The sequence below is a fragment of the Corvus brachyrhynchos genome, unplaced genomic scaffold, assembly GCF_000691975.1.
Source record: "Corvus brachyrhynchos isolate BGI_N302 unplaced genomic scaffold, ASM69197v1 scaffold279, whole genome shotgun sequence".
Lineage (NCBI taxonomy): Eukaryota > Metazoa > Chordata > Aves > Passeriformes > Corvidae > Corvus > Corvus brachyrhynchos.
In genome coordinates this window covers 354,033-370,632 of record NW_008246060.1, presented here as the reverse complement: position 1 = coordinate 370,632, position 16,600 = coordinate 354,033, and the positions used below count along the sequence as shown (strand labels likewise).

General features: G+C 53.3%; 1 protein-coding gene across 1 annotated transcript; it reads right to left on the bottom strand.

The window, feature by feature from the left end:
- On the bottom strand, nucleotides 1-15,702 carry UNC5B (unc-5 netrin receptor B; the record flags this gene model as incomplete). Its single annotated transcript, XM_017746179.1, has 16 exons — nucleotides 1-2,772; nucleotides 3,501-3,685; nucleotides 3,767-3,931; nucleotides 4,181-4,330; nucleotides 5,173-5,406; nucleotides 5,501-5,669; nucleotides 5,752-5,839; nucleotides 6,418-6,810; nucleotides 7,152-7,346; nucleotides 7,837-7,869; nucleotides 8,540-8,704; nucleotides 9,177-9,344; nucleotides 9,895-10,075; nucleotides 10,576-10,679; nucleotides 11,828-11,971; nucleotides 15,375-15,702. Coding segments are annotated over 16 exons (2,868 nt in total), but the record flags the coding sequence as incomplete, so codon positions are not given.
- Nucleotides 15,703-16,600: the final 898 nt, after the last annotated feature.

Below are 16,600 nucleotides of genomic sequence, written 5' to 3'. Positions count from 1 at the left end.
TTGTTTCCTTCTTTTTTTTTTTATTAGACTAGGAAATATAATTTATTGCATAAAAATTAATTTGTTACAATAGGAATGCTAAACTTTATTTACAGTTCTTTAGTTTACAGAATAAACAGATGTGGGTTTAGAGGACGCCACCAGGCCCATCCCCTGGATATATAAATATGGAAACATATTTTGGACCAAGAGATGGATGCTGCCAGGACAACATGGACCATGGGGCTGCCTTTGCCAAAATGCCTGGCTGGAGAAACCCCTGGGCGTGGAGGGCTCCTGGGAGCTGGCACCCACAGGAGATGGAAGCAAACTCTGCATCCCCCCTGCCCTGCTCCTGCTGCAGGTTCCCTGGTCAGAAAAACAGGGAGAATCTCCCCAGACCTGCACTTCAGCAAAGCCTGCCCAAAGGAAGGGGAAGATGAACACAGATGGATGGGGATGGAGAGAGGCACCCTCAGGCAGGACGGACAGACGGATGGACAGACACACAGTGCAGTGATCCATAAACCAGAGGATGGGAGCAAGAGAGATTCTGAGGCAACCTGAAAGAGCATCTCATCCCTCAGAGAACACCATGGAACTGAGAAAGGAGCCCTTGAAACCACTGGCAGCTGGATTGATCCATCAAGTCTTAATTGCTCTCCAAATTTGCTTATTCCTCCTTAGGTCAGAGACAGGGTCTCAGAAATGCTCAAATGCAACCTAAAGGATGGATAAGCCCCTTCCCACGTGACACAGGAGCTCACCCAGCAGAAGTTTTCCCATCCAGCACAAGGGGAAAAGATCCCTTCTTTCCCACAGCCTTGAAAATCCAGCAAGAAGTGAACCCCAGAAACTCCATGACACAGCAGGGAGCAGCTCTATGCTTTCCATCAGTGCCTCAGGAGCTGCCCAGAGGAATCCTATAATGTCCCAGTAATACTGAAAGCTTCTCCTGAGCTGCCCCCTGTACACGTGAGCCTCCAGGCTCCCTGAGTGCGCTCCAGTGCCCAGCACTTTGTGGGATGACACAGGCATTCCACGACACTGATCCAGGGCTTTGCAGCCCAGAGCAGGACATGCTCCTAATACTTCCACTGATGGAGAATACACAGCCTTGCAGTGTGACCTAGTCTAATCCTGAGCTTACCACCCCCTCTTTTTTTTCTAACAGACAAATTTCTAAGATACAGCACTCGCTGAGTAACTATTTCTACCTGCAGGCAACCTAATTTTTTTACCTTCATCAAGACACTGTATCTGTGTGAGGAACCTCGTTCCTGGCTACTCCTTGATTACTTTCCGTTCACCCCACAACTTCTCCATCATTAGAAAAAGCCTATTACAGGGAAAAACAGGAGCTGCAGTGAGGGATGGAAACCTGATCACTGCTTACAATGCTGTCCCTCATGTGAAAGTGCTCAGCCTGGCTCACAGCTTGGAGACACCTAGGTATCCCTCCCTGAACCCCTGCTGAAATACTGCATCAAAATTCAGGCAGGAGCACGCAGACCCGAAGTGGAGGTGGTTTGAAGTGGCCACACCCCAGCCTGCCAGCCCCTGCTCTCCCCTGACCCCTCCACATCCGCTCATCACCTCCCTCTGACCCTTAAGCCCAGGTTTGGGGTGCTCACTGCAAAATCCTGCTGAGTTTAAAACATCCCCCCCTTTGGCCTTGAGTCTGGAGGTTGGTGCAGGACTGAAATCTTTGGTTTGTACTCAAGTTATGGAAATGAAGGCGCAGTCATCCTAAAAAGCTCCCCCAAACCATGCCAGAGAAGAATTCATTAAAAATACCCATATCTGGATGCACTCTCCCCACCCTGAACCCTAAATACCAGGTAGCATCCCTCATCCCTCCTTGCAGGCAGAGTGGGACCCCTCGTTCCTGCTGCCAGGGAAAGGGGAGTTTGCAAGGACAAAATCCTTGGGAAGGGTCTGAGCTGGCCCTGAAGCAGAGGCCGGAGAGGCACTTCACCCTCCAGACTCCCTGGGGGTCCCAGGACATGTAAACACATTTTGCTCAACTTGGATCACACGCTTTTTCCTACAAAAGCGTGTCCATTGAAATCTCTCTCTCTGCCACCCTGACCACAGCGATGCTCTTGCTCTCACAGACCAAGAAAAAAGATTTATAAATCTGTCTTTTTTTACTTTTTTTTTTCTTTTTTTTTTTAAAAAGGACACATCCAAAGATCTGGATAATAAATTATTTGCGTTTCCTAAGAAACTTTTTTTTCTTTTTTTTCTTTCTTATTTGCCTTGTTAAGCTGCCTGAAGCCTTTGACAGAAGTTAAGCCTGGATTGTACTCATCTCTTCAACGCAGAAATGCTATTAAAGGAGGAAGAGAACCCAAAAAGAAGAAGGAAAAGGAAAGCCCCCATCCTGACTTGAGAAGCCCTAATTCCCCCCCGTGCCATGAGGAGGAGGAGGAAGAATGCTGTGTAACCCTTGAGTTGCTTGTAAACGCTGAGGATGGGTCTCTAAGGCTGACAGTGATATAGGAGAAGCATCGGCCTTGGCCCCTCCCCACTCAGGACAGATGTGCCTCCCCCTGCCATTGGGGGGAGGACCCTTCCTCACTCCCCATTTCATCCTCTTGGCCCCCCAGCCGTGGGGAGCACCATCAGCAGTCCCCCTCTGTGGCCATGACCACCAGCATCTCGCTCTTGCCCATCTCCTCTAAGGCACTGGCCAAGGTGTTGAGATCACCGTCGTCCTGGTGCTCAGCTTCCCACAAGTCCAGGAGCACCCCAGTGGGGCTGGCTTTGGTGGCGAAGTAGTTCAGATACCTGAAAGGGAGAAGCAGAGGAGGGTTGGGCTGCTATGGTGCCCTTTGGAGACGGCAGGAGGGAGGATGCTGGAGCAGCAAACCTGTTTGGAACATGGACTTTGATGGGAATGCCATAACACAAATGCCAAAGCCCTCGAGAGACCGTCTACAATTTTCAGACAGAGCTGGTATTCATGCAAAAGCAATGTAAGCTTTGCTTTGATGAAATTACCCTTTGCCCTTTGGTCCTGAGGGTGAAACCAGGTGGGAATGGCACAGACATGGTACCAGATAAATAAGGGCCATTCAAAGTGATAAGAGATGCAGGACTGTGGCACAGATGGATCCCAGAATGGTTTGAGTAGGAAGGGATCTTCAAGATCATCTTGTTCCAACCCCCCTGCCATGGACAGGAACACCTTCCATTATCCCAGGGTGCTCCAAGCCCCTGGAACATTTCCAGGCATGGTGCAGCCACAGCTTCTCTGGGCACCCTGTGCCAGGGCCTCACCACCCTCACAGGGAAGAATTTCTTCCCAATCTCTCATCTAAACCTCTCCTCTTTTAGTTTAAAATCATATCCAAGGATAGAGATGAATATAACTATGCAGAGCTATATCCCCATTTATGGGTAGCCCTATACAGATGGACACAACCCCACTGGAGGCCTGCAGCTGAGAGGTAGCACAGATTGAAGCCTCCCTGCTGGGTGCACAGGAAGGGAAAGAAAAGCTTGGGGAGACCCACCGGTCCATGGAAAGCTTCTGGGCGAGAAGTCTCCAGTCGTTCCCCCTGGAGTTGGGAGCATCCAGGCTGTTGCAGATCTTCTGCCGGATGGAGAGGGGGATTTTGAAGGCATAGGGTCCCACCTGGGTGGTGGTGGTGGTGGCACCGCTGTGGTGGGAGCGGAGGGTGTCAGAGGAACTGCCGTGCTGGAAGAGGAAGGACAAGGTGAGATATTGCTGAAATGTCTGAGCATGCCCTTGCTGTCCCCCCACCTCCCCTCTGCTCACCTCTCCCAGCGTGATGTGGAGCTGGAAGATCTGCCCTTCCCCTTCCACCTGCCGGACGCAGATCTTGCAGGTGAGCTCAGTGGAGGCCTGGCTGTACCTCTCCAGCGTGAAGGTGCAGTGCAGGGCTCGCTGGCTGCCGCTCCAGATGTGGTAGAAGGGGATTTCCTGTGGACCACCAAAGCATGGGCTCAGCGAAGGCTCCAGCAGTGGCTGTGGGAGGTCCCACCTCCTCCAGCCACCCCATGAGGGATGACATGGGACAGCAGGGCCTCACAGAGAGCATCCCACCAAAAAGACCAGAAAACCAGGAGACAACTCAGGAGACAAGCCCAGGGCACCCGCAGCCCTGTGGTGCCTGGCTGGAGATGGTGCTCCCAGTCTGGAAGCCCAGCTGCCCCCACATGAGCCCCTCACCTGGTATTTGGCAAGCAGTTTGCTCCTCCACAGCGCATGGGGGATGTCGTGGATGGAGAGGCGCAGGTTGTGGTAGCTGTCCTTGAAGGGCAGGGACTTGGGCTCCTCCAGCAGGTACCCTCCCAGTGTCCTCTCCAGCTCCAACACCTCCTGTGGGCAGTGGGACAGGTAGGGTGAGGCTCAGGAAAAGGGATGGGGCTGCTCCTCTGCCCACCTCCACACCCAAAACCAGGATGTAGTGGGGTGGGGAGAGGAGGTGACAAGAAGAGACAACAGCAGCCTCAAGCCCATGGAGAACAGCTTTTGCCACTCCAACAGAACTTGCCAACTCAGCTCATTTACCAGCCCCATCTAAAACTTGAATTTCCTTGAACTGTCTCCATACTCCTCGGAGAATGCAGAGCTCCAACACAGGGGTCAGGTACTCCCTTGAAGGGTGCTGTTCTCTGTGCTTTTAACACCATCCCTTCATCACACCAGCAGCTTTTAGGAGAAAAAGATAATCCAGGAGCCAGAGCCCTGCCTACATCCCCACCTAGAGGCACCACAGAAATCCCAACGGGATCCACAGGACAAGTCACAGGGAATCAAACAGCCACCACACCGGTGGGTCTGAGCAGCCAAAGCATCCAAACTCCAGTTTCCCGTGATGCACTGGATGTTATCTATGCCACAAAACCCTTCCAAGGCAGGGAGAGACATGGATGCATGTTGAAATAACAGGATCTATAAAAAACCCACCCATTGGCAGCCAAACCTCTCCTGTAATGCCTGCAGGAGGGGTCCCAGCAGAGGAACTACACAACTTCCTCCCTGTTTCCTTCGGAGAGGGCGAGGAAGGACAGGGAAAGCAGTAAACACCTTATTATTCACTGTGGTCACTTTGCAGGCAGTTGCATCAGGTTGTCTGCTTCCCAGGGCCAGGTCATCCTGAGAGGCATGAGGCAGCATCCTGCTGCCAGCACAAGCAGCTTTGGAACGGCGATATTTACCTTCAGAGCATCTGGTGTGTCCTCCAAGCAGTAGACCTTGAGGCTGTACTCCAGGGAGGTGCAGATGGTGGGGGCAAAGATGGCGAGCTGGAGCCTCTTGATGGCTGACCTGGAATAGGACTCTCCCACAAAGACATAGGTGCCAAGCTGGTCCAGCAAAATGTGGCAGGACTTGGCTTCCAGCTGGCAGTAGCAGGGAGTGTTGAGGGTCTCCTCATCCAGGGTCACAACTTCCTACAGGGACACCAAGATTGGAGGTCAGCCCGTCGTTCCAGGGGTTGTACCCCTCAGGGTCTCTGCTGGCTGCAGGCCTGGGTTCCCACCTTACCTCCCAGTTTCCCTGGTGGGACTGTGTTTTCAGCTGGTAGATCCAATCTGAGGAGCTGATGTCAGCACAGTGGGGAATGGTCAGGACGACAGGACGGCACAGGAGCAGGCCCGTGGGCCCACAGGTCACCGCCGGGCTCAGAATTGTCTGTGTGCCCTCAGAGGGCAGCCTGGGGAGGGACAGGGGACAAAGGTTGGACAGGGTACTCCATGGCAGCCAACAAGGAGTGGGTGGCCAGCGGGGTGACTTACAGGGCGCTCTCGGCCTTGTTGAGTACCAGGTACATCTCATAGAACTTCCCCTGGGGGATGGCCCCGTGGGGCACCAGCAGGCTCACTCCTGGAACGGCACACACAGGTGTCAGTCACAGACAGAGAGAGGAATGAGGGAGAAACCACTGTCCACCCCAGCCAGCGAGCACAAGGAGAGCAGGGAGCCAGGACAGCACAGAGAGGAACACCTCCAGATCATAGAAACATGGAATGCTTTGGGTTAGAAGAGACCTTAAAGATCACCCAATTCCAGCCCCCCTGCCTTGGGCAGGGACACCTTCCACTATTCCAGGTTGCTCCAAGCCCTGTCCAACCTGGCCTTGAACACTTCCAGGGATCCAGGGGCAGCCACAGCTTCTCTGGGATGTCCCATGGCTTCACCGCTTGCAAGGATGAGCCAGGCTCTTTCTTCATTAGGAAGAAGATCTTAATCTTTGTATCTTTTTGCAAGGTGCTGGCCCTGGATCAATGGCAGGGAAAGCCCAAGGCAAGCACAAGGAGGCTGTGACCTCCAGCCTGAGATGCCTGGCTTGGGAATGGCTTTCTGCCTTCCTTCCCTGAGCCGGCTTTGGGATAACAAAGGGCTGCTCACGAAGGGACAAAAGCAAGACCTTGATGGTTAGACAACCCTAGCCTGGGGCTTACCTGTGCCTGGCACGGTGAGCCTTCCCCCCAGGTAGCCAAACGTGCCGCTGGCGCTGTAGCCATGCTCCCGGGGCAGACTGAGGAGGTGCTGGGAGCCCAGGCCTTTGCTCCGCACGTTGGCAAAGTGGCCGTCCCTGGCGGTGTCCCCTGGGTAGGTGCCAGTGGTGGGGACCGCCCCCAGCAGGTCCGTGCTGTCATGCAGCCCCGGCGAGGAGGAAGCGGTGGAGGAGTTGTACACCTTGATCTTGAGGCTGGGCAAGGGGTCCAGCAGGGGGGAGTTGGTCATGGGGATCTTGTCAGAGGAGTCCTGCAGGGCGTACATGGGGCCGCGGTACACGCCTGCGCTGGCCGTCAGGTCCGGCTGCATCGACGGGTGCAGCAGCTGAGGGTTGTCTGTGGGACCAGGAAACACAGGTGGGATGAAGTGAGCAGTGGAAACAAGGGCATGGAAAAGTACTGCTTGAGTGGAAGACATCCCAGAATGGCTTGGGCTGAAAGGGACCTTCAAAACCATCTTGTTCCAACCCCCTGCACCATGGGGCACCTTCCACTAGACCAGGCTGCCCTGATTCCCGCCATCAACATCTGACCACTTCCATGGAGCCTTCAGCCTTCAAAAATCAGTATATTCCCTTGGGAAAACAGGACTGGAAGCCCAGTGAGGATCCACCCTCTACTGTGACTTTCTGCCGGAGCTAAGGCTGGTGAGGACCTCCATGGACTATGGCTCTTACCGTGCTGGGACGTCTTGAAGTTGACAGGGTGGAACCCTCCGGTCAGAGCAGCTGAGGAGTCCGTGATGTCCGTGTCGAAATCCCGGCATCTCCTCCGGTACACCACCACCCCCACAGCCATGAGGATCACGATGAAGACGAAAATGGCCACCACCAACCCGGCGTAGAGGGCCACGTCGCCAGTGGCCTCCAGCACTGGGAGGGATTAAAGACAGGTGAAAAAAGGAGCAGCAGAAATGCACATCAAGACCCACCAGCGCTCCCAAATCCCCCCACTGACTCAGGCATGGACGGAAAGATGTCCCCTGGGCCTGCTGGAAAGGTTGGCAGGAAGATGGAGAGTGTTTTCTAAGAGCAGGAAGTCAAGCACAATGCCAGAGAATGAGATGGAGGCAAAGCCCTCAAACCTTTGGAGGACATCTGGCCACCACTTGTGCAAACTTCACCTGAGCACCAAGGGTCCCAGAAACACTAGGTTTGTGCAGCTCAGGTTCATGAAGCTGTGAGTAACCCTCACATCCTAACAGAGACAACTCTGAGGAGCACACAGGAGTTTTAGGGTGGGCTTTAGTTGCTCCATCTTCCCACCCTGTCCTTGCCCAGATGCCAGGGAACCCCTAACATGAATTCAACAGAACAAAACCAAAGAAACAAACAAAAAAATGGCCATGAAATGAGCACTTACGGTGGCTTTTGGGCTCGTTTAGAATTCTTTTATCTGTTAGGAAAAACAAAGTTAGAAAAGAAAAAGGTGAAGGTGATGATGGGGATGAGATGAAACAGAAAGTGGGAGGTAAGCCAGCCCAGGGGTGTGGGAGACCAGCATCATTCCCTGGGGCTTTCCAAAAGCCAGGTAGAAGCACGTGACAAGGACATTCCCGTGCCCAGCCAGTAAAGGGGACAGTGGTGTCACACAGCAGCAGGTGGCAGCATTGGCTGCCTTCAGCATGCCCACTCACAGGAAGCAGCCCCATCACCATCACTATGGGTTTATTCCCTCAAAAAACCACCTCCAGAACTCCCAGCGATGACCCAGGGAAGGCGTTTTCACGGTGTGACTGAGAAACCCCTCCTAGTTGTCCCCTCTACCCACAACCGGCTTTATTTCAGCAGAGGCCCCAAACCTGCAGGGAGGGCAGGGGCCTCAATGCCAGCAGCACATTTAGATTCCACCAAAAATCCCCAGTATCTCTTTCCTCCAGGTAAGAACTAACTTTGGAAGGGATGAGAACACCTTTTTAAAGACAACTTAAAACACAGGTGGTAGTGGCTACTCCATCATCTTGGAGGCACAGCCAAAAAAGCATGGCCAAACGCTGGAACACCATGGCCAGTGGCATCTCCTGTGTCATGTCCCCATGCTTGTGGCCACCCTCCCAGGTACTCCCTGGGCAGGCAGAGCCCATCGGTGCAGTTTTTGGAGTCCAGCAGCACCCCGCTGCAGTCCTTGCCACCATTGCGGGGGGCCGGAGCTGTGCACTCACGGCTGCGCCAGTGAGTGCACTCGGTGCTGCACGCTGACCACTTGCTCCACTCTGTCCACGCGCCGTCCACTGCGGGCACCGGACACGGGGGCATCAGTAAAACCTTCCCACTTTGGGGAGTGTTATCCCAGCATATCTTAAAGACCATCTTGTTTCAACCCCCTGCCATGGGCAGGGACACCTGCCACCAGACCAGGGTGCTCCAAGCCCTGTTCCACCTGGCCTTGGACATTTCCAGGGATGGGGCAGCCACAGTTTCTCTGGGCAACCTGTGCCAGGGCCTCACCTCCCTCACAGGGAAGAATTTCTTCCCAATATCCCATCTAATCCTGCCCTCTGTCCGTACGAAGCCATTCCCTGTTGCGCTGTTACTCCAGGCCCTTGAAAATAAACTCTCCCTGTTTCTTATAGGCTCCCTTGAGGTACCGGAAGATTGCAATTAGGTCACCTCAGAGCCTTCTCTTGTCCAGACTGAACAATCCCAACAATCCCAACCACAGCCTGGGGTACAGGTAGCATGTGGTTTCTGAACCCTCTGTACCTGGACAAAGGGTGGTGCAGGTGATTTTCTGGAAGGGCTGCCCGTCACAGAAGGAGCCGCCATTCAGTGGAGCAGGGTTGGTGCAGGTCCGGGTGCGCTTCTGCCAGCCCCGGCCACAGCGGTTGTTGCACGGAGACCACTCAGACCAGGTGGACCAGCCACCATTCACTGCAGAGGAGATGGGCAGAGTTAACACTGGAGCCCAATCCATCAGCTAAGCCTTGGGCTGGAGCTAAACCTCGAGTTTTTACATCTTCTGTGACCCCCTGTTACAGCTCAGCCTCATGAAAAGCAAATCACAAGACTCTCTTGTGTCACCCACCCTATGCCCAAGATGCTCGAGAATGCTTTGGTCCTTTCTCCACTTGGCAAATATTTTTGTGTCTAGCTCTGAGGAGATCTTTGATTTCATAGCAAAGTTAAGCCAAAAAAGCTTTCCAGCTGCTTTGAGAGCCAGAGAAATCCATCTAGATCCAGCCTCCATCCACCCTCCTACCGAACCGAGAATGCTCAGAAATACCTCGACCCCTACACCTCGAACCTCTCCTTACTGCCTGTGGAAGCCATTAGACGCTCCTGTTCTGCAGATATTGGTTATCACCTAATTTAATACACTAATTTAATTCACTCCTACCACTCCCAGGAAGTGCCCATATTCCCCCTTGGCTTGGAGACACAGCCAGCACCAAAGGTCCCTTCCCAGAGCACAGGCTGGTACCATAGACAATGACAGCGGCCGTGGTGCTCCGGCGTTTGGCCACAATGTTCTTGGCCATGCAGGTGTAATTAGCAGTGTCCAACAGTCGGGCCTGCTTGATGATGAGGTTGTGATCGATGGTGATCAGGAAGTTGGTGTCCTGGGTGGGATCAATGACATCCTCGTTCCTCAGCCACTCCACCTGGCAGGAAAGGAAGGGATGGGGAATGATGGGGATTACGCCATCACCAAGACCAATGATGTCTTGAGCACCTCAACCACTGACTGGACAACCTTGCCTCTGACTGGATTTATTTCTCCTCAAAAAGGGAGCCAAACCAGGCCTGACTGAGGCACGTTACTGGTGTTTTGGCCAAGGATGAGACACCGTGGCTACCTCCAACACACAGCTCCCAGGGGCTGACAGAGCTGTGGGCAAGGAAAGCTCCACCACCTTGGTAGGGAAACCCATCCATACTGATTTTCCCAGCCCTCGGCTCCCACTGGTGACCGCTCCAATCCAGACAACTCACTGGGTACCTCCTTGTTAGATCTTCCCTCTGAGGGGTTAATGGCACCTCAGGGAAGTGTGGGAGAAGTGGGCTGAGCAGGTGCTGCCCAAAATAAACCATTCTGCTGAATGACAGCTGACAGGAGATGGGATGGGACACCCCACCATGCATTCCTTCAGGAGCTGCTCACCTCGGCCTGTGGGACCCCCTCGGGCGGGCGGCACTGCAACAGCACCTCGTGCTCCAGTGGGACCTCCTTGCCCAGTGGCTCCTGATCAAAGTTCTTCCGTAGGTCTGGGAGGGGAAGGAAAAGCCAGGGGTTACCAGCCGCAGCAGGAACAGGGCAGCCTCCAAAACTTTGGTGGGTGCCTCAGCACCAAGCACCCACGAGTCACGAAGTCCCTCTGGCATAGACAGCCAGGGCAAAACGTGTCCTGGGAAGAAGGAGCTGAAGAACCATGATTTCCATGGATTTGGGGCAGCACATGGTGCTCAAGGATGATATATTTCCTCCTTCATGTGCTTGCAAGCTTACACCTCATCCTGTCTTTTCCTTTTGGGGCTAAAACTCAGTTTATCCACTGTTTCTTCATCCCTCCCAGCAGAGCCCTCAGGATGTGGGGGACACAGCAGTGTCCTGCTCCAGAGCCTTGGAAGGAGCAGGAGCGTCACTAGATGGTGCTGCAATCCTCTGCTACAACTCCCAGCCCTCTCCACGTGGCTCCCGAACCCTCTGCTCTAAAAAACACCAAGGAAGTGTTCAAGGCCGGGCTCGACAGGGTTTGGAGCAAGCTGGTGTAGAGGAAGGCGTCACTCCCTATGGCATGGGGTTGGAATGTTAAGATCCCTTCCAACCCAAAGCATTCTGGGATTCTATGATTCTCTGATCCTGTGATTTTCCCTGGTCAGACAAAACCCTTCAGCAGTGTAGCCAATCCATCAGCCCTCTCTGTTTTGGATAACACGTTGGATTATTAGCCCTCTAATAGCAAAATCTGTTTGGGGCCGGGGAAGCCTGGCTGTCCTCCTATAGCTCCACCATCTTGTTTGCTAGCTGAGCAAATTCAGGTGGGACCAGCCTGACTAACTCGCCCTTAATCAGGCTGACACCCCCAAACAGCAGCTCAGGGCAGCGACACGTGACAGCAGGGACTCAGAGGACACGGAGTCGCTGATTCAGGCAGAGCGTGCAAGGTGCCATCCGCTGGGTTATTAAGGATAATAAAACCCTGGGAAGTGCTGAGCACGCTGCTGGGCAATGTGGCATTAACCCTGGTAGTGCCACTGCCCCGGCAGGTGGGGACAGTGACACTCAGAAGCAAAGCTAGAGCTGGGGTGAGGAGAGAAAACCAGGGTCATCCAGCAAAGATGGGTCATCCCAAATTGATCAGAAAGCAGAGGAGGAGTGAGCCCTGGAGATGGGAGCAGCACGGGGCACTTACAGGCAATGCGGACGTAGGCCCTGCGGCTCTTGGTGGTGCCTGCCGAGCTCCAGGCCACACACTGGCACCAGTAATCCTCCAGGCCAAACAGCTCCTCCACCTGCTGCCGGGACACCTCGATCTGCACCTCCCGCACCAGCAGCCCTGCAAGGGGACAGAGGCACGGCATCAGATGGGCAGGAGCATCCAGGAGCAGGGAAACTGAGGCAGCATCCAAGAGGGGTGGGGGACATGCAAAGCTGGAGGAGAGAGGGTTGGAGGCTTCTCATCTGGGGTTGGCACCTCACAAATGAGGGAGGAGGATGGTTTGGGGATGAAGTCAGGGCAATGGATCACATGGAAGTATCTCTTTTTCCCCCCCAGTCCAGCTGAGCAGGACCAGAATCTCTTCAGTGTTTCTAAAGCCATCATCATCCTCCACCAGCTCGCTCCCACATCTCCAACATCCCTGTCCGGACCCCTTCTCACCCACCAGGGTTTGAAGGATGCCTCCCCCAGGTTTTGTTGTGGGGAGAAACTACCCCTGTCTGTGCCACTTGAATACAAATATAACAAGACAAATAAAACCTTAAAGAAATCAGCCTGGCCATGGCAGGGGTGCAATGACAAAGGCAACACCACCATGACCAGGACACAGTCTCCTGGACTGCAGGATGCTGAAGCATCAATGACCATCACCAAGGGCAGGAGGGACTCGGGGCTTACTTTTCCTTATTTTAAGCAATATCTGCCCGTTTGGCTTTTTTTTTTTCTGTTTCCATTTTAAAAAGACCTCAATTTCACAGTGATCGAGAGCTGCATGCTCCCCAGCTGTAATTTTGTTACAGCTCACTCCCCGTGCTGTGAGGAGCAATTACTGTCTCCCTGATACCTTCCTGCGGAAGAGCTGACAAGGAAATACAATTTATTTTGTCACTATTCAAGGGAAAAAAAAATCATAACAAAAAACTCCAAAAGCAAAGGTATTTGGGCTAAGCACTTTTGGGAAACTTAGGGTTTTTAGAAGGACTCAGGATGGAGATGGGGCTCCAACTCATTTTGTCTATCTGGGAAGCTCCGGTGGGAGAAGCATCCTGGAAAGGTGGGGAGCATCCTGTAAATGCCCTGCCTCTGTCCCCCCTGAAAGCAATGACTACCCAAAACTGTAGACCAAACTCATGGCACACAGAAGTGACTTCCTAAGGGCTTCCAGGCACCCAAACAGAGCCACTCATCCTGCCTGGCCCCCCTCACTCAGCTGAATTATCCTCTCTGACTTGGCCTATTTTTGCTTTCTTCTGCATGAAATGTTTTGGATCAAGCACAATCAGAGCATTACTGAGCCAGGCTCATTCAAGACACGTCATCTTAAAAGTCCTTTCTTTTTTTTTTTCCTTCTTCTTAAAGGTCCCTTTTTCCAAAGCATTTAACCAAGGACACTTAAAAACTAACCGTGTTAACCTGTGCCTTTGTGCCCAGCTCTCCCCCTTGCCCTTTCTGGCAGCTTTCCCAACCAACGCTGGGTGCTGCAAATGCAGATTTTTTAGCACGTTAAACCACTTTGGTTCCAGCTCCCTCTTCCTTAGGGAGGCTGCCAGGCAGAGATGCCCACACCAGCAGCTTTTACATGCATGGCATCACCTGCAGGCACTGTTGGTTCATTCCCTGATAGCAGCAATGCCATCTTTGAAGCATGGATGGAAGGTGCTCTTTCCTTCCCAAATTGTCAGCACAGGTTCTGCATCAGAAGACTGGAATCTGAGAGGGAGACGCTGGACCAAAGTGAATGAGTTCCCACAGCAACACATTGTGCAGATGGATGCCCCATCCCTGGGAGTGTTCCAGGCCAGGCTGGACGGGGCTTGGAGCAACCTCGGCTAGTGGAAGGTGTCCCTGCCCATGGCACGGGGTTGTACTATACCATCTTTAAGGTCCCTTCCAACCCAACCCATTCCATGGGTCTATGAAATATAGTGGTTCTTTCCACACTGCACATCACTAAGGCATGAAACCCCCTCCTACAGGATGCTCCAGAGAAATGAATCCTAACAGCATTTAGGCAAATTAACAAGGGGGGGATTTCCACCTAGGGCTGGACCACACTGCTCAGATGTTGCCACAAGAGCTGGGAGTCCCTGATCGTGGATGGTGGAAAGCTGGGAGGGCGACAGGGCAGCTCCATTGCTCCCTCCTTGTCCTGGTTCCATGATCTTCCCCTAAGCATCCTCCACTGCTGTGTGCGGGGCACACAGACCTCTGGCTCAACCCAGTGTGGCCAGATGCTATAAATAAATTTAAAACCCCTTGGCAAGGCTGCTCCATCACTGACCAGCACTGACACTGCCCTACAGTGGTGAGGGTTTCAAATCTGGCCTCTGCAAGAGCTGGGAGGTGGAGATGCACCCTGCAAGAGAGAAACAGAGCATCCCCTGCTCCTGTAAGCCTCCAGAGAAGCAAAGGGCCAGCCTGCCTGACCAGCCTTCCTCTAGAGGAAAAACACCCCAGGAATGGCTAAAGCAGCTTTAGGAGGAAAGACTCAAAAAGCTACAGAGGAAAGAAAGGCTTTACAGAGCAGGTTCAGGGATGCACCCGAGCACAGACCAGCTCACGGCTAGTACACGGTGGAGAGCAAGAGATACCAGGGAAGGGTAAGGCTGTGGGAAAAATCATAGGGACAAGAGAAGATTCTGTCAAAACACTTGTGGCTCCTCCAGGCTCCTCTCCTCTAAGCCCAGCCTGCCTTCCAAGGCCAACACCACTGCAGTTCAAAAAGCTGCCTTGGTTTAAAGCCCTCCAGATGCCATGTGCGCAGTGATTTGCAGAGGGAAGATCTTACAGGGGCAACGTGACTGTTTTCCTCCACTGCTGATCAGCCACAGGTACCAAAACTGGTGCAGAAAAGATGGGTGCCAAGCTAAAGCACACCAATTTTAGGAAATCTACTGATTACATGATATATCCAACCCCACGTCTTGATCTTATTCTTATGCCAGGATGTTCCAAGACAGGGACCTAGCAGCTCTACAGAGCCCAATCCCATGGAGTAAGACCCCCCCCTAAAACGCCTAAGCCACCTTCTCACCCCGTTCCAGGCAGCCAGAGGCTGACTTATCCTCTGAGATAGGGAAGAAAGAGCTAATTTGCCATCAACAGGCATTTCAAATCCTACCTGCAATTGCTCTCATTACCGATTAAACACTTAATCCCTCTGCGAACCTGCATAAGCTGCCAGCCTTTGCCACCCGTCCTGGCAATGACTCCTACACGTTGATTAGGCATTTTGTAGGAAAGCAGTCCCTTTTTTTATCGGATTTAAACATGCTGCCTTTAAAATCCCTTTTAAGAGCCCCAAGTCCTGCACAAGGGTAAGCGCAAAATCAGGCAGAGTGACTTCCCCAAGCTTCTGGGGGGTGTGCTGACCACAGCACCATCATGGTGCTTTCACCAGTGGTCTGGAAAGTCTGCCTGGAGGTGAACCATCAACAGTGCAGATAAGGCAAGAGGGAAAAGGACCTGGAAAGAAGCAAGGGACGGGGAGGCAGAGAGATGCTGGGGTGGCTTTGCTCACCGGTGACCTCGTCCAGGCTCTCCTTGGTGACGTGGTCATTCTGGTTGACCCACTCCCCGTTGCACTTGAAGTAGATCTGTGTGGCGGGGTTGGCGCGGCACACGAGCTCCACGGGCTTGTTCTTCACGATGTAGGCATCCTGCGGCTCCAGCAGGAAGTGCGGGAGCGTCTCCGCCGGCGCCGACGGGAAGGAGTCAGGCAGCACATCGCTGTACTCCAGCCCTGCCAGGAGACCGAGAGGGTTGGGAGGTGCCCTACATCCCCATCCCCCACCCACCCAGGACCCCCACCCTGCACACAGTGGTGGCAACAACAGCCCTTGCTGAGGATGTGTGGAAAATCAAAAAGAGGGCTGGAGGCTCCTCAAAAGCCAGCAAAGCAAACCCCTGTAAGGTACAGAGCTGTGGGATCAATCCTGTTTTCACCTGCGTACCCCCATGCATACCCTGAGCCCAAAGCCAGGGTGATCTCACTAGAGGACACCACAAGGGGCAGAGCAAAACAAACCCAGGTCCAGGGATGGTGACAGGGACACAGAGAGGCTCCAAAGGGGCTGATGTCCCCCACCCCAAGCCTCCTCCTCACAGCCCTGAGGAATGCACGGGCATGCTCCAAGCAAAATGCTGGCAGGGCTTGTGCTGGGAATGCTGACCATATCCCCAGCAGTAATCTCAGACATCCACATCTTCACTGGAGCTGCATTTGGGATCTCACCCCCTGCCAACACTTGGATTTCAGCATCACCCAACAGGTGAGCGATCGCTTTCAGCCCAGCCACCTCCAGAGAACATCACCCAAAGGTGCCATCAGGATTCACACTGTCCCAGAAACCAGGGGTCTGTGCCCTGGGGAGCTCCATCTTCCTGCTTGTTTGCTTTCAAAAGCCATCTAAATGCAAAAACAACTGGAGGTGATGTTTGCTCAGGACAGGCCAAGAAAAATCTTGGAAAGGGGTGAGCAGCTCAGTGCTCACACAGGAACATTATCCCTTAGGAGTGGGAGGCTCAGGGCGGCTCATTCCCAGAAGCAGCTTGGGAAGATGCTCTGACTGATGCTGAGCATCATCTGTAGGAGACCTTTTTCCAGCCCATTAAGATCAACCCCAAATATCACAGGAGTAATAAAAACCCCCAGACAGGTGCACAGGGATGCTGCTGCTTAACCTGTTGTTCCTGGGAATCTCACTAGCAGCCAGGTCACATCACAAGGCTTTTCTTTACACTCAA